The 19,659-nt window shown below is 29.1% G+C and overlaps 1 protein-coding gene across 1 annotated transcript; it reads right to left on the bottom strand.

The window, feature by feature from the left end:
• Positions 1 to 276: 276 nt before the first annotated feature.
• On the bottom strand, positions 277 to 18,148 carry LOC106477682 (calcineurin subunit B type 2-like). The gene is made up of 6 exons (XM_013938225.2): positions 17,950 to 18,148; positions 10,780 to 10,819; positions 9,932 to 10,108; positions 7,678 to 7,737; positions 5,629 to 5,813; positions 277 to 5,318 (listed from the first exon to the last, which is right to left on the bottom strand). Exons 1-6 carry the CDS (start codon positions 17,950 to 17,952, stop codon positions 5,271 to 5,273), a joined length of 513 nt encoding a protein of 170 aa, XP_013793679.1. The 5' UTR covers positions 17,953 to 18,148; the 3' UTR covers positions 277 to 5,270.
• Between the last annotated feature and the right edge of the window lie 1,511 nt (positions 18,149 to 19,659).

Here is a 19,659-nt window from a genome sequence, read left to right as displayed (position 1 = left end):
AACCATTACGTTTAGTTGGTACTAGCTATATCTTTTTTACACCATATTCTTTTTTTTATCTGAATTTAAGCAATGAAAAGCGTACAGAAACTCATCACTATGCACAGCGTAATAAACGAGTGGAATCAAGAAACTTGAAACAAGAAAAAACAAACTCCAAAAGTTCCCTTGTCACGTGACTATGACGTCACTTGCACAGACTACGTTTCTATTGAGATTAAACTTTACAACTATACTGTTTGGAAAAGGTTCAATAAAGAAATACAACACCCTACACAACGTTTACAATTTATTTATTGTGAAAGTTCATTTCAAAACACACAAGCCAACAACCTTCTGTTAAGAATAATTATCACATCTCAACATTCCTATGAAATTCACAATTAAAAATGTGTTAACAAACAACCAAAAAAAAAAACAAAACAAGAGATTAAAACACGTGTAACAACTCGAAGGAATGTCAGAATTTGAAAAGCTACAAGATCAATCTAGTAAAGGTTTGAATGGTAGACACGTATATTATGGCGAGGTACGACACACAAAACTAGAACAATAAATATTCAATGTTACAAATAGTACAAAAATTTAAGGACATAAACTAAACGACCAGTTATTTTATTAATTCCTTTTATATAACTTGATTCCTATAATTTGTACAATGATTAACATTATGAATAATTAACAAGGTTTGACTACCTTAAGGTTGTATGGTGTATTGCCTACCAGTAGCTTCAAAAATTTGGGCTTTAAGTTACCTATTAAAAAGAACACTAGCAGCTCAAATTAAGGTACCAGTGGCTTCAAAAATTTGGTTTTTAAGTTACCTGTTAAAAATAATACTAGCAGCTCAAATTAAGGTTGTGGTGGTGTATTAGTTACCAAAAATTTGGGCTTTAAGTTACCTATTAAAAAAGAATACTAGCAGCTCAAATTAAGGTTGTGGTGGTGTATCACTTACCAGTAGCTTCAAAAATCTGGACTTTAAGTTACCTATTAAAAAGAATACTAGCAACTCAAATTAAGGTTGTATGGTGTATCACGTACCAGTGGCTTCAAAAATCTGGACTTTAAGTCACTATTAAAAAGAATACTAGCAGCTCAAATTAAACTGCCCTAAAATCATACTTATCACAACTCTTTAAAAATAATTTATCTAAATAATTTTTATCTATTCGTTTAAATTAGAATCCATCAGCATGATGTCAAAATTTGTAACACTAGATAAAAAGTAATTTCGTATGCGTGTATATGTACATACTTATACATGTTTTCTCAAGAAAATACAAGAAAAATAGTATATTAGATTAGACAATAGTAAAGAGTCAATAATGAACATGATTTGTTTAACAAACGTTTTTTGTTTCTGCTGTGTGACAAAATATTGGATTTTCTCAAATAATGATCAAAGTATTTAGAAAAGAACCCTTCCAAATAATAATAGTGAATTACGTTCTTGTAATGTAACTAACTTATTTTCTACTTTCATAACTGACATATACTTGACATTAGTTTTGTAGAATAAGAATTAATAGAGCTTTTAATGTGTGTGTTTAATGTGCATGTGTGTATTCCCTTATCATTAACACAAACTGAATTGGATATAATATGTTTTTACATTTTTGCTGCTTCCTGAACAAAATTAAGAATTAGCAATCTTAATCAGCCAAACCTATAATACGGTTAATATAGGGCAATGCAAGAAATAGTTTATCATAGAATCACAGAAAAGAATCATAGAATAAAGAGTACAAGGTAAATCACTGAAATATAACAATAAATGCATTAAAAATATTTTGTCTGTTAAAACCCAAGCCATTTTTCAGACTTAACTGGCACCAAGAAAGGACACTTAAGTGAACTCAACATTTTCTTCATGCTTGGCATAAATTATACAAATCACACTTTCCAAAGATGAAACTCTAAAAAATAATTCTAACAGAGTATTTATGTATTCATAAATCTCACTAAGTTAAACATTTATCAGTTAGAACTTTTAGTTACCTTCCTGTCTTTAAATGCTAATACAATTCGATGAACAAAACATATTATCTAGTGGAAAGTTCTCTCTACTCACACATCACATACTTTATATAGTATGAAGTTTTCTCCAAACATATCTGTCCACTCCATACTTAGCTATCCCAGATCTTATATAGTGAAAAATACTGTCCACATATACCTATTATATATTCGTGATGTTAGGAAAGCACACAGGTTCAAAAGATCAATTAAAGACAAAAATATGAAACCCTATAACCCAAATGCTTTTGAAAAGTTGACCTTTCTTTATCAGGGGTAAACCTGATGAATCTACTTTTTAAAAGCATTTTGGTTAAAAGGATTCTCTTTCCATATACACTGTCACACATCTTGCATAATGAAAACCTAATCCATCCAGACTTGTTACAAATCTTAAACAGTGTAGTCTTCACAACACAAATCTGTCATACATGCTACAAAGTGGATGTCCTCTTTAAACCAATGGCTACTTGTCAGTAGAAAATATATATGCACATCACATCTACTGTTTCTCAGAATCAAATTAATTCATTGCAACCAGAGCAATATACCCCAAAACAAAATTACAGCAATAATACAATAATAATTACTCTATAAAATTTGCAAGCTTTCAAAGATTAAATAATCAAAAGAGGAGGCTTAAAACTTTGGCATTATTACAGAATTTGGGAAAAAAATCAAAGAAAACTATTTGTTTCACAAAAACTTCAGGTACAAATGCCTGATGATGCCTTTACTGGTGAAACCATGGTCATTAATAAATGACCATTTTGTGAAATTGCCTTTGTTTTTTCTCTCAATTCTGTAATTATTGGGTTTCACCAAGTAGTGATGGTTTCAAGTGTCACTTTGGCATGAATTACATTCTAGTTGAAAAAAAAGAAACAAACAAAATAGATAGAAGTGCATTACAAAGTAGTCGCAATATTAGTGCAACTTGTAAGACAAGCCAAATTCATAAAGCATGTAACTTGTAGGACAGGCCAAATTCATAAAGCACACAAGTATTTAATCTTCCACCTATCATATGGTTACATAGCATAATTTTCTTTTGTTCCAATGGTTCAGATCATTAAATGTAGCTCTGGCCTATTATATAAAGCAACCCACCCACATAAGAAAAAAAACCTGTGTTTAATTTACAATTTACATGACTGTTCTCAGAAGAGATCAAAATGAAACATACATTCAAATAAATAAATCTAGTACATTCATTCATTTGTAAAATAAATTTCTATATATTTTAAAGTTCTTTATGTTTCTCAATAAGGTGAAATATATGTATATATATATATATATATATATATGGAAACATTTTTAACTGCTACCAAACAATAAGAATGCAGCTTGACAGATCACAAATCCACAGTGAGTATCAATATATTACTTACAATTAGGTTTTTGGTACAATTTTCAAGAGGATTCTAATTTCAAACAATATTTTATCATTTATACTACATGTAGTAGTTAATAACAGCTTGTTTAATTCTTTCCTAATGGATTCAGTGTAATACCAAACAAATAACATTCAAAACAGTAAAAATAATGTTTTAATAGCACCTGACACAAAAACTTAAGTGTTGTGACTTTTTAAATAGAAGTTTTATGTACAATTTATTAATCTTAGTTCTAGATTGAAACTAAATAATGTAAACCTGAAAAGTACAGGGCTCTACCTATATACATCTAAGCTAACATAACCATGGTAAACGGTAAATGAGTTAATAAATATCAATGTTCTTATAATACTGCTCTACAGTACAAATGATCAGTTAATAAAGTGTAAGATGTGTTTTTAGAATTCACAATAATATAGTTTTATGTAAAAAAAAAAGACATCTTTGTTTTAAAATTAAAATATCAAATGCAGTTACTGGATGCCTATCTACTAGACTATGTACAGCCCTAAATAGACCAAGTCTTAATTAAACAAAAACCTTCACATAAGATTTAGTACCTTAGAATTTGACACTTTTCATATAAAAAAAAGATTTTGCATAGTTTTAAGTACACGTGAGTTAAGTATTTTTATAAAGTGAACAAGCACATAGTCTTATATATATAGTGCCATATTACACATATATAGCTAACTTTCTAAGTACAGTTAACACAACGTGAAATTAGACATAGCAAGAGTATGTATAGTGCGACTATACGTAAAAGTAACACAGTATTCAAGGAAAAATAAAATTATTTTAAGAAATGAGTATTTATGTAATTATTTCTCTAATAAAATTGTTCATTATAATCTGTTACATGACAGATTCTTCAGCACCATTTTTCTGTAGTTTTCACAGATATTGATGATAAAATCATGTCAATTTAATTAAATTCTTATCTACAGTTGCTCTTAAATGTAGTAATTTGCTTAATATGAGCACTTCTTTGTGGAAGGAATCCATTACAGGCTCATAGCTGGGGGAAGAGGATCAACCGAGTCCCCATTGATTCAGAAAGGTCAGCCAACTTGGTTACTTACTGAGACCTACATAGAGTCACAAGGAGTCTCGTTGTTCAAGTATGATTTATGATTTTCATGATTACTATCAGTAACAATGTTACTTACTTAAGTGAAACAATGAAAGCAACAAAACTGACTGATTTCTTAGTAACTTGGAACCTAAATGAGATCATCCAAATTGAGTTCATGCTTTTGTTTTCTGATATCTTAATATGCTTTACTGCTAACATAAGCAAAAAGGTCAACTGATTTTCTTGGGGGGGAAACACCTGTCACACCTGCAATGCATAATAGTTCTATAATAACAGTTTACAATGCATAACAAAGAAATGATTAGAAAGTACAATACCAAATTACGTTTATAAATGAAATCATCTGGCAGCCTTTACAGTGAATCAAACTACAATGGTTCAAATTGCTTAAAAAGTCCTAAAAACAGTCTGTCATCTTTCAAAAGGGAAATCTACTTTTCTAATATAGAATTCAATATAAAATATTACTAGTTTAAAATAAATCCACATGGCAAAACAAAAAAATAATCTTAAAAAACTCTGAATAAATAATTTTTTCTATAAAATCAAAGAATACAAGTGAAACAATTCTAATTTTTACAATAATCACATTTTTTTGTTAAACTAATAGTTAGCAGATAAAGATGTTACAACATAATAACTTTTTTTTTCTAAATTGTATTAATATCCATTAAAAAAGTGCTAGAATGTGTTTTTAAATAATTTCAAAAAACATAAGTCAAGAGATTGAAATACCAAAGCAAAGTCAACCACAATTTTTAAAAATCAACAACCATCTTCTTATGAATGTCTGTGTTCCCAACAACCTGGAAATTAAAAAATAAAACTTTAAGAAGATTCTTACTCAAAAATATAAAAATATTACTCACAGATATAATGGATTTCTTTATAACACTGTATAATTTTCCTTAGTTGTGGTCTGCTTGATTGAGTCATTTAATCCAGCTGAGAGAAATGGTATTTTTGAGATTAAACCTAATCTAAAATCACCACTGTTTAAAAAGACATCCAGCATTTCTTGAAAGATCAAACTGTTCTTACATGATGTATAAAACATTTATGAACTTAAGGAAAACTTTGACATAATTTTTTACAGCAAAGCTCTGTCATACTTACACCACAAAATTCTTCAAAGGAGATCATTCCATCTTGATCTGTATCTGCAAAAAGGATGGTTTTGTCTACAATCTGTTGAAGCTGTGCTTCCTTCAAGTTGCTTCCTACCATCATCTTCAAAACCTGGAAGAGCTCTCCATTCGAGATGTAGCCATCATTGTCCATGTCATAGATTTTGAAAGCAACTACATTTAAAATGAATAAGTTTTCACATGCATTGCTCAAAATGTTTACAATATTGAATTTCTCAATTCGTAAAATCTTCCCAAATTTTGGAAACAAGACTAAAATATCCATTTCTGTCTGTTACCAAAATTCTATACTATAATGAAATAGAATTAAACTGAAACTATACTAACTGTAATTTTCTATGATTTGTTGACTTTTATGATATAGTAACATAATTATACTAGACATAGAAAAATGTAACTTAATTCCACTTCTTGATACTACCCAATTTTGTTTATTGTTTAAACAGTTCAACTATATTTTCATATTAATTTAAATCTTTTCAATTGATCTTGCCTTATAAGACCATTTCTCTTGTACTGTTGAGGAATAGGTCGAAGATCGACATGTTTATGGATCGTACACACTTATTAGCTTAATCCTATTCTTCTTTTAAGAAAATGATTTACCAGTGTGCATAATATCACTTCAGAGAAGGCTATTGTATAATAATAAGCGATTATAACAGAACTGGTTTCAAACATCACTTGCACTCATAACTCTTATTCTTCAAGAATGGTTGATGAAAGCATAAAAAATCTTTTGTCTGATTCTCCTACAAATATTATGCTACATTTCTAAGCTATTTCTATAAATTTCATTAGTAAGTATACACTGTTTATTAAGTATAGTATTTTGATTATCTTAATCATGAATTTTATAGATACTTGCAAACATTCTAATAATGATATCACAGTCCAATATATTGTACACTTATTTTTTATCTTTGGTGAAAACATAACAATAACATATGAAAGAAAATCAGAACAAAGAGAGATTTTTCTTGTTTGTCTTGTCTGGACATTCTTTCATAAACTGTTCTGTTTGTTCTCATTACAATATCACTTATAGATTAAGTAATATATGATTAAGTTAGTCATAATTCAGCTTTAGAAATAACAATTATCTTTAGCCAATATAAAATTACTATTTCCTTGTTTCCATCCAGCTAACACAGAACTGACCTATAATTATGGAACATATAATATTACAAATATAATTGGACTACATTTTTTGAACTAAAAATTCTGTGTTATTTTATCAGTGGTTTATCTAACGGGCATAATCTGTATGTTTGTGTGTCTATAACTGGTAATTCATTGGACCAATTCTTACAAACCTGGCATGTACTTTAGGGGGGGCAGTGTTTTGATTTGACTCCCCTCTCCCCCCATGCATTGAATGGATATGTAAATATTCAAACAGCTTAGAATTTTGGCCAATAATCTTGAACAATTAAAGGAAGGTACAAGAAGTAGAAAAAAATATCCATTAGAGGATGGAAAACATAACTACTTAAAAAAATATTTACTAAAGAATTTTTTCTTGTTGAATTACTCAACTACAATGAATTTTAGGAACTCTTCTTGAACTTTCTGGGTTATTACATTCATTGTTAGAAAAAGTCATATATGGATTACTAAGTATTTTGTTTAAAAATGGTAAAGAAATAAAATAACATTTAAAAAATGAATACATATATACATATTGATTTTCAGCTAATGTAATACTAGATCACATAAAACTTTAGAAAATGTGTGTATGTATATATATATATATTAATTTTGGCTAATATAATACTGAAAAATTCCAACAACTATAACAGATATAAAAAAACTTTTTATATTCTCAAACAATCAACTTGAAATGCTATCAAAAATCTTGTAGTCAGGTACTATATTACCCTACCAATGGAATAGAAAAATAATAGAATTGTTTTTGTTCAAACATCTACATACAAATTTTCAAACAAAATACTGTTAAATAACTAACAATAGCAAAGGAAGTATTACACTAAAAACAAAACATGTTTATACTTACACCTTAACTTAGACTTCTTATCTCCTTTCACACTAAACTGAGACATTCCATGAAGAAACTCTGAAAAAATGAACATTTAAAATGTGAAATCACTATTTTCATAGGCATGTATTTTAAGGTGTTTATACTAAAATATTTTTTATTTGTTATTTGTGTAATTACGTTAATATATTCCTTTACTCTACCTAATATTTCAGAAGTACACACACACATAAGGGATGCTTTTTATTACTAAATGAAAAAAATTGATTTCTTCTAATGTAAGTAATTTCAAAATAAAATTCATATAAATATCAAACATTTTATTAAATTTCTAGTAAAAAAAAATCAGCAGTTAAACGAACTACTGCAGACCTATAAAGCTGTTATTTTTCAGTGCAGAATTACATGAAAAAATGTTTTTTTTCTTTCTTTAAAATTCTAATAGCTAAAACACTGACTACAGCAAATAAAATCTGTTATATTTTTGGTTACAATCCTCAAATCATTGCAACTGTTTTTTATAACATAACAGTTTTGAAAATCATACTTGTATTTTATTTGAATACACCATGGGTTACGCCTCTGTTTCTTTTAACATATAATTCTTTCGCTCATAAAGTTAACAAAAAAATATCTTTGGTAATATTACAGATATTTGTAAGAATATCCAATAAATTACAGTATTTTTTCTTAAACAATTCTGGTGATATTTTCCATACTTCATGTAATTGTATCCAGAGGTGACAAACACTCTGGTCCATATATAAATAAATCTGCATTAAACTAAGAGTAAAAAAACTTTATTAACATAACATGTACCATTTTATCCAATGTGAGTGACTTTTCAATAAAGAATGCTTAATAGTGATATGAATACTGTAAGATTGCATACATAATTATAAACACAGCAATCAAAGAAAAACATATTATCACTTTCATGGATTTTAACAGTTATTTGAGGTAGTACACACATAAATTACATGTGTTTTTTTATAAGTAAAGGAAAAAATTGATATTTCTGTCATTCTAATGTAAATCATTTTCAGGATGGCATCATGTTTAAGTTTTTCTATATGGAATCACAGTAACTGAAAAAATAACAACATAAATACAAGTGCAACACTTCAAACACATTATGAGAATATTTAAAATCTTCCTACATTTTTTTAATTCACAACATTTTTTTGAAAAAAAGAAAGACCTCCAGATTATCATTTGTTCAGAAAACAGAATTAATACAAAAAAAACTTCCTTCAAAGACAGTCTAGGCAATGAATTCAACAGTTTTATATCATAAAACCTCAATTATATCAAATTTACACAAATGCTAGAACAAGGAAATACATAAAAAAGTGAACTTTAAATCAAAATTATAAACAGGACAATTCTTGGATTATTTGTTATTTACAAAACTCTTTGTTTCTATAAAGCTCTTCTCTAGCTTTACGTCAACTCTGAGCCTGAACCTTTATTCTAAACCAGCCAGTCATCATAAAGTCCAGCACAAACATGTGAAACTGTCTCCTGACTTTTGGTTTCCTTCTAAAGGCACAGATTCACTCTTATATCATTGTAATGCCTAAAGATAGAGCTATTCTTTACATTTACAAATGGCATACATAAATAATCATTTAGAAAGATGACCAAGATTTTTTCTTTTAAACATTTCTCCCTTAAACAACTATAGACAGTCATGTAGCATTTTAAGAAATCGCAGTCCTCCTATCGCATTAGAGACTAAAGGAGATGAATACAAGCTTATTTTAACAAAACAAAAAAGAACACTGATGTCCTAGAAGAAAGCATGATAGTGTTAACTAATAAAAAAGAAGATCTTTAATGTAACTGGGCTTTTATAATAATTTAGACTTAAAACTCAAAATAATCATATATACCACTACATATAGTGTATTAACTTTAAAATCAACAGGAAGCCAACAATATTAAACCAAATAACTATAAATTAAGGCTGAAGATTAAAATATTTAAATAAATTAATCATACATCCCTGGTTACTAAAAAGATGAAATTATTGTGTAGACTGATTTACACAGTGCTTATGCGTGTAAAGAAACTTCCTGAAGATACATTATAAATCCCATGAGATAGAAGTATTATAAAACATATAAATATGACATCCAGTATTTCTATTTCCTTAAGTGTTTGTAGAAAACATTATCATTTCTATAACATTTTAATTTTTAAGAGTCAAGTTTTCACTTATTTCTGCACTACAGTAACTTAGAATTGTGAGAATTTTTCCCTTTCTTACCATTAAAATCAACTTCCCCATTTCTATCAGTGTCAAATATGTCAATTACTCTTTGAACCAGTGGATTCTGCTGGAGTTCTGGTAATGACATAAATTCATCCACACTTAAAGAACCAGAGTTGTCCAAGTCCAGCTTTCTAAATCTCTTTCCAAGTCTTTTGATTTCATCAGCATCAACTGGAATCCAAAAATGAAAGTTAAGAAATTGATTCTTTTTTGTATTTTTATGTATAAGTACATGTCTATTATTATACTACTAATTGTGTTTTGTTCACTGTATTGTCTGTCATTTATATAAGAAACAAGGGATAAGAAACAAGAAAAGAACCTAATGTACACTTGAATTTGAATATTGGAAATATAATAATAAAAGCTACAGAAAATGTTACATCAACATGACACAAGAAAGAAAGCAATAATTTTCAAGAAGCATAAGAAAAAAATGTGATATTTTAATTAAATAGAGCAAAAAGATGATGCTGTATATTTTGATACTGTATAGCCTATTCTCAACATATTAAAAAATAAAACTTTATACAGCACATTAACAACAGTTGTACAGTCTGAAACTTTCTTATATGTACATGAATGGTCTTATACCAATTTCTCCTCAGAAAACACAATGTTCTATCTGCATTTTAGGAATCTAGTAACATAGTTAATTTTGAACAATAAAAATAACATTCATCTAAAGAAAAGTATTTTTAGTTATCATTATCTAACAGTTCAGCAAATACATACTGTATTTATTCCCCTAGAACATCACAGGTTTAACACATTCCAAATGGCACATCTAGTAAATCATTATTCCGATAACTGTTTATTTTATAAACAACTGATTTACTCACAATTTGAACAAAGCTCCACTGGAAGTGATGTTTCATTTCCCTGAAATAAGAAAAAAATATAATTGCAAAATCATAATTTAATTCTAAAATATGAGAAATGAGGATATTTAATTCTTTACTGCCTTTCTTATCATCAGAAGCAGCATTATCAAATACATATCTTCATCAATACACCAACAGAGCTAAACACTAACTATTGTACCAGGTCAGTTAATATCACAGTTCACCTAATTATTGCACCTGCATGTAAATGTAGAAGTATGATTAATATAAAGTAAACAACCATTTTCATCATCATCAAATATCCAGACTTTGGCCACTCTTTTTGAATTCTTAAGCTATTAGTAGGGTTCATAAGAATGTGAATACTATATTAAGTTTTGTTACAAGCAAGCATTGCCAAATACCTAAAAAAGTAAAAAAACATTACCTGGTTTCCAGAAATCTTTCACGATTTTTTCATTAAAAATGTTGTGATTTTTCATATCTGTAGTAATGTTTGTAGCAAAAATTGAAACAGCAATTTAAATCTTCAATAAATATCAAAATGCATAGATGATGTCCAAACTAATATAATTCTAAAAACACTTTTACATTTCCCATAGACTTGTGTAGTGTCAAGCATGTTCTCGGTTGCCGAGATGAAACTCAGTGGGTTAGAGCTGAAAGTTTCCTTGAGCATTACATAATTTTGCATCATGCAAAAAAGACTACAGGACTAGTTCATCTTCAAAGCACTGTAATCATTAAATCGATCAAAAAGCAATGCATATATAACTTGCACAAGTAGAAAATTAAATCACAAGTTTTCCTGAGGAAAAGCAGGGATAACCCTATCCTCCTCACTGGATTAAGCAACTAACCTAGTCCCTAGGATTTATTGCTGTCTTGCAAATGTCACAGATATTTGGCAACCAAGGGCTACAAACACTTAACACTGTGTCTTATTTATAAATCTATATAAATATAATAGTACTGTCTGTTGTACATCCATGTAACTACTTTGCAATGTGTGGATAGATCTTCACCAAAATTAGTATAGAAGTTTGTTAGATCCATGTGGAGATACATACAAATTTTCAGTTCTGCATTTTGCAGTTTTTATGGGCATTTTAGCATTTTTACCACTACTTTTTGCAATTACATATCTGGGAAGCAAATTTTCATGTCCTAAGATAACTTTTCATTAATCATAAATTTACAAGTGTGATCAACCAACAAGTACACCTGAACTACACAAAACCACCTTAAATCTACCAAATTGAGCCTGTTAAGAAAAAACTGGGAAGTTTAAAGAATGATAAGGCTCCTGGGCCAGATAATATTTCCACAAGTGTTTTGAAAGAGGCTAATGATTGGATATGTAAACCACTACAATTTTTTTTGTAAATCCTTGAATAGTGGGCAGGTACCAGAGGATTGGAAGTTGGCTAATGTTACTCCTCTTTTCAAGGGAGTTTATAAAAAATTGTCCCATTAATTATAGGCCTATTCGTCTTACATCAATTGTAGGAAACGTTTTAAAAAGTCTGATAAAAAATGCTTTTCAAAGTCATTTAATAAAGTTTAGAATTTTACTGAATAATGAATATGGTTTCACTAAGGGAAAATCTTGCCTTACAAATCTTTTGACTTCTTTGAAAACGTTACTGCTTATGTACACGAGGGTAAGGGTGTAGATTTGTTGTAAATGGATTTTCAGAAAGCATTAGACAAGTTGTCACATAAAAGGCTTGTAAAATAATTATCTCTATAGGTGTGGGGGATAAGTTAGCAAATTGGATAGAAGAGTGGCTATGTGGAAGAAAGCAGAGGGTTGTTACAAATGGAGTTCAGTCAAACTGGATTAATGTCACATATGGGTACCTCAGGAATCAGTTAGAACCTTTGCTCTTTTTGATTTGCATCAATGACATAGATGAATAAATTATCAATAAATTACATAAGTTTGCTGATTATATTAAGGCCTTGAGTATTGCTGGCTATGAGAAGGAGGATGCTGCTTTATAAAAGGATTTAGATCATTTACTGAGTTGGGCAAATAAATGGTAGATGGGTTTTAATTAAAATAAATGTAAGATAATGCATGTGGATTATCATAATTAGCATTGTAAGTATAATTTGGATGGCAATAACCTTAACAGTGTTATGAAAGAAAGGGATCTTGGTGCAGTGGTTGATTAATCACTTAAGCCATCCAATCAGTGTGCTATTGCTAGTGGTAGAGCAAATAGGATTTTAGGTTCTATCTATAGAAATACTTATTACAAGTTTAAAGAGGATATAATTTCATTCTATAGGTTAGGCCACATTTGGAGTATTGTGTTTGGTCTTGGGCCCCTTACCTTAGGAAAGACATTGAACTGTTGGAAAGGGTTCAGAAGAGGGCTACTAGAATGGTGCCTTGAATGGAGGGGTTGTCATATGAATAAAGGTTAGGAGCTCTGAAAAAGTTTTCTCTTGAAAACAGAAACATTAGAAGGGATCTGATTGAGGAGTTTAACATTGTTAAGGGAATTGATAGCATTGATGCATCATCTTTTTTTCATACTTAATGGTAGGACTAGGGGACACAAAAATAAATTTTGGCAGGGTAGGATTTGTATTCAGCTAAGATAGTTTTATTTTTCTAAAAGGGTGGTTGGCCTTTGGAATGGGTTGCCTTTGGATGTTGTGGAGGCAGTAAATTTAAGTGGGTTTAAGAGGAAGTTTGATAACTATATGAGTGATAAGGGCTGGCTTTGAGAGGTTTTTTTTATTTAATAGTTTTAGTTTAGTTTAGATAACAGGACAAAAAAAAAAATGTTTCTTCAAAACAAAAATATTGATGGTTCTTGAATAGTTGACATACCTTTAGAAACATAACAAACAAATAACAAAAAATGTATTCGATAGCTCACTAGCTTTATTACAAATTTTAAGCTGTCCCACCATAAGAAAAAAACAACAAAATAAGCCATCAGTATACAGGCTGATCTTCTCAACCATTATATTTTTGTTTGTTTCGATGTATTGATAAATATGGTATGTTTATTATGTGGTTATATTTTTCATTTGTACAGAAACCAAACGTCTAATTCTTGATTTAGTGACCTTGACCTTTTAATCTCCAAATCAACAGAATCTTCTTTATCCCCAAGGGAAATGACCTGTGAAGTTAGATTTTAAAACTAGTTACCTTGCAGAAAGTAAATGTCCACAAATGAGCACACAGTTTGACAGGCAATATCATCACTCAGGGATCGAAATATTACATTCCCCAGGAATTTAACTTTGCTTGAGGAATTTCATCTTTTTAACTGGTTTTCCCAATTGGGAATGCATGGTCCAGCTGTTTTCCCTTAGTTATGACCAATGAAAGTGAACATATTGCATGGATTAAGTAAAAAACAATTCATGAGTAAATGCAACTTTACTTGAGGAAATTTAATCTTCTTGATAGCTTTCCCTCGAGTGAATGTAATTTTATTCTGTTATTTCTATCCCTATCACTATATCACCCTGAACTTTTTTTTTGGGTCAAGGGATAAAAAATAAATGACATATGCCCAAGATGATTTTAAAAGAAAACAAGTAACATGGGATAACTTGGCCTTTTAAGGCTGTCCTTGCATACACTCCCTTGAGAAAAGTAAAAATATGTACCCACCCCTTAATTCTTAAGAAATCCCTTCTTAAACTCCTATCAAGTACTGATCCACAACATTACCAACATCAATTCATTCCATAAGTCTCCCTTTTAGAAAAATAAAAGTGTCTTAACTGGAGTCTAGCCTAACATTTTCCAAGTCTTAAACTTCTGTCCTCTCATTATCTTTAAAATATAACATATATAAATCAGGGACTTTTATTCCATCTAAGAACCAGATAATCTGGTAAACTTCAATAAGATTAACTCTTACATTACTTTCTTCAAGAGAAAATAAGATGAAAGATCTCAGCCTAACCCTGTAAGATAACACTTCTATCCCAGGAATCATTCTAGTATCCCTCTTTTGAACATATTCTAATAAGTCAGTATCTTTTTATAGATAAAGAAACCAAAACTGTACATAGTATTACAAGTCAGGCCTAACTAGTGATTTTATAGATACATAATTACCTCCTTTGCCTTTTAATAACCTATTAATGAATACAGTATAAAAACACCACTGTGACTAGATGTGCAAAACTATTTCATTTACAAGTACATTTTGTAAAATAATCTAAGTACCACCACACTTCAGAATATGCCTAATATTTTATTGTTCTGTATTTCTATAAATATACTCTAAGATTCTATTAGCTTTACTACCAGTAACATAGCACTGCTTCAATGGCTTGTGTGACTAATTCTCTACTATGTCAAATACCTTTTCTTCGGTCACACTATTGAGTTGGTTTCTATCTATATTAAACAAGGACAGTATCTATATACATTAAATTATTGATACAAAAAAACTAATGGTAATTTCGATACTTCAATTCTATATTTTAAAAAGACCTTACACTATTAACAGACCAAAAGATAAATATTATTATAAGAGTTTAAGTAACATAAATAATAAAATAAAACTTTGTTCTCTCACATGAAAACACCAAAATAAATTTATTCAAGCTAATGGTTGAATGCGTTTCTAAACCCAGAAATAAGCAAGCATCTTTAGATTCAAAAGGTTAGATAAAGCAAAAATAAATAAAAATAATGTATATCTCAGATAACTAGATTAACAGTATTTGCAATATTCAGACATTTTCTGTTTTTTTGTGGTCCAAAGACCAACTTTGATCTCTACAAAATGAATGTGAATCACAAAATTTTAACGACAAAATGATGAATAACACTATCAAAAGACATACCATGGGAAGATAACAGCATTTCCCATAGAAATCTGAACAAAAATATTAAATTCAGGTTCTTTTTTCATGTTTCTTGAGAAATACAAAATAAAACTAGACAAATCAAAGTTCAAGATAGTTGATACTTTAAGCACTTGAAGTGCAAATCTTCTCTCTTCTATCAATACTATAATACTAAATGCTAGTTATAGTAATATGTACAAGTTGTCACAGCATAAAGAGTTGAAATAAATGCTAGTTATAGTAATATGTACAAGTTGTCACAACATAAAGAGTTGAAATAAAAACTAGTAATATGTACAAGTTGTCACAACATAAAGAGTTGAAATAAAAACTAGTAATATGTATAAGTTGTCACAACATGAAGAGTTGAAATAAATGCTAGTTATAGTAATATGTACAAGTTGTCACAACATAAAGAGTTGAAATAAATGCTAGTTATAGTAATATGTACAAGTTGTCACAACATAAAGAGTTGAAATAAAGACTAGTAATCTCCAACTCTTTATGTTGTGACAACTTGTACATATTACTATTACTAGTCTTTATTTCAACTCTTTATGTTGTGGCAACTTGTACATTATAAATATTTATTTCAGGTTACAATTATTCATGATTTGTATTATAGATCAACTTTTAACACACAGAACTGAATGTTAGTGTATGTATTTATAGAATTTTGTATAATTAATATCAATAAGAATATTTGGTTAAATGAACTGAAATGTGAACTACAAAATTATAATATTTAGAAGGTATTTACATCTTTAAGTAATACAGTTTCATTTACATGTCTAACCAATTAAAAGTAAAAAATAAATAAGAAGGTTTTACCAATTGTACAGTGTAGGTAATACAAATATAACATCAGATTCTGTACAATTAAAAAAGTGTGTAATATTCAAATCTAATTAATGAAACTGTAGTAATAAATTCTAATTGTATGATATGAAATCAACTGTACCATCAGTTTTTTTTTATTGAAATTATTTTGAAAGATTTTCATTAGATAATATCCTATGGAAATTTATACCTAGAATATCTTTACTTAATTATTTAGATAGGCCTTATATGACAGAAAAATACAATACTATTGTTTTTTAAATTAATGTATAGGAAATACTAAAATTTAGAACAAACATTATACAAGAAAAATAGTACTAGTCTAAACACTTAAGAAGATCTAAACCTGGTCTAGCCAACATCTTTGAAAAAACTCTCTCAGTCAATGTAGTGGGAACCACATTTCTAATCTTTATATAATAACATTTATCTATAACTAATTTAATTAACCATCAAAAATATTTATTTCCTTTGACATAGTACTCCTTTTACATTGCAATTTCTTGGGATCTTTATATGTAACAAGTATATACACTAAACAACAAAAAAAGTATGTTACACCCAAAGACCTCCACTGAAAATATTATGCTTTGCATTGAGTAGTAACAAAATGTTAGAATAATATGATGTGTGCTCTTGTTTAATTATTATATCATTAACAAAGGGAAGTATAGCATTGCCAGTAGCGTATTGCAGCTTCTCCTTCATGTCTTCATTTAGTTGTTAAACCATTGAATATGTGCAATAATATTACTAGTTTCAAAATAAAGCATTGCACAGTGTGACACATAAGTTTCTAAATCTCAGGCATCTTCTCCATGTGATTAGTCCTGTGTTAGGATTATAAAAATATTGTAATACTGTACATTAGAATGTAAATACTGAGTATAAATATCACAATTCTTAGCCAATCACAGAACTCGTTGCATATCAGCTTGTAAGTAACTTACTTAATCATAATGTGAATAACCCACCATTGAATTCTCAGGTTCAAATGTCACTAAGGTTAAATCACTAAAGTATTCACTGGGCTTTATAATTTTTATATACCTGAAATTTAAGTTGTTTCTATTCACTACAATTTAGTATTGACGTTTATTTATTGTATTTTTATACCTTTGTTATTCGATTAAAGTTTCCGTTTATTCAATATTAAAACATCTTCAAATTTCAACAGTAATAACTTAACAACCATCTACTACTCTGTAGTAGTACTGGTTAATTGACTATAAGTTAGTTATCACTATCAGTATTATCGCATTAATAAACATTACACTTACAGATTATTTAATTAACTACTTCTTTCTACAAATTATTATATGAATTATGTATATATTGTGAAAAATATAACCTATAGTTAATGTTGGACTACATTATTGTTATATATATATTATATACATAAAGTGTAATAATATGAAGATAATTTTACGTAGACAACATTACAGGTATACGATTTAGTTTTGCCGAGTTTCTTTGCTTAAGCCTTACCATTTTTTCACAATATCTAAATCGCCACAAGGTTTATTTTTATTCTTTGATGCAACAAAACTGTGACAAAAAAGAACGAACTTAAACGAGCACGAACTATACAGTTCTTGTAGACTAAATAATTATGGCACAATTCAACAAATTTTGGGACATTCAATTTCAATGCTGTGATATAAAAAATATATATATTTCATTCGCCGCAGACAATCCAAAAATAATACTACCGTAGGTAGCGCTCCCTCTAGTCTCTAGAGTTCAAAATTAAACTACGATATGGCAACGAATTGCTATTTTAGAATTCAGGATAGCCTATAATCTTATACACAACGTTTCATGCTATGCTATCAAGATAAGGAAATGAGAAGATAACGAAATGTTGTTATAAGTTCAATTCCTTTTATTTAGTAAAATCTTTGTTTCATAATATTGCTGGGGTAGGCGTATGATATTGCTCTCTTTTTTTCAAATCTAGTTCATTAACACTGTACCTTGAAGAATATGTTTCACTTTATTTATAGTGTATCAGTAACTTTCACATAAGATTCTTAATCGTTTTGAGTTGTTTTATATTTCCGACGCATATTTATTTGCCCCTCTCATTTACTGTCACTAGAAATTTACTTATTGACTTATGAGATAAAGGAATTCTCTTTATCTGGTTGAGTTAACAAATATCTAACATAAATGAATAAGCTGACGGATACTGATAAATATTTGTCTTCAGGTGCACTTAGCATAACTATATATAGTTTCTTATAATAGGTACTTAATAATAAAAACAAGGATGATAGGCAAGGTCGGTCAAATGCTTTTTTAATAGAAACGACAGCTGCCTGTTAAATTTGCAATACCCAAATTGGTTTTGTTAAACTTAGAGCTTAAGTTCAGCGAATTTTCGCTGGCTCACCAAAACAAAACTGCATTCTCTAAAACTCCATTACAAAAATGTGACGCAAACATAATGAGAAATTCGCGTGTAAACAATAATATGCCAAATACTACCTCACATTAGCGACTCTGTTTCTTTTTATTTACACAAATAATTTCTGGTCAAATTGATACTAATTGAATTGGCAGGAAATATTTTGGAATTTTCCCATTTAAAGGATGCTGTCATTAATTATATGTGGAGCGAGGATGACACCATCGTCTACTGCAAATTTGTTCTAGTTTTTGTTTATTGTTAAGAACAAAGTTGCACAATGGCTTATCTATGCTGTGTTCATCGCAAGGATCGAACTCCGAATGTTAGTGTTATAAGTTCTCAGACTTACCGCTGAGTTTAAAAGTTACTGGTTTCAAAGTAAAGTTTCATTATCAGCTTGAATAAAAGTCTGAAACAGAGAAGGGGAAAAAAGTTTGATATGTAGGCGTATCATTCGTCTTCTACCTACTTTAGTTATATAGGAATTTTCGTTTATTTAGTTTGTATGCAATTTTAGCATAAACACGCGGTCCACAAAATCTTTGTCATTGCCTTTTTCTAATTGCTTTGTTTTCTCTAGTCTTGTTACGTCTCTGGTCGTTTGTTAATTTCCGGTATAAATTCTTCCCGAGGAATTTCAGCGATAAAAGTCCTTTCTTAAATAAAACTAGTTTATTCTTTCTCAATACAACTTTGCAATACACAGAATATCCACAGTTACTTTAACTTAAACACACGCTATAATTCACAATGATTCACGCACTTTACTTTTGGTCACTACCGCT

Source organism: Limulus polyphemus, unplaced genomic scaffold, assembly GCF_000517525.1.
Source record: "Limulus polyphemus unplaced genomic scaffold, Limulus_polyphemus-2.1.2 Scaffold168, whole genome shotgun sequence".
In the NCBI taxonomy this organism is placed as follows: Eukaryota; Metazoa; Arthropoda; class Merostomata; order Xiphosura; family Limulidae; genus Limulus; species Limulus polyphemus.
Note: the sequence above shows the minus strand (reverse complement) of the source record. Positions and strands in the feature narration are given on the sequence as shown.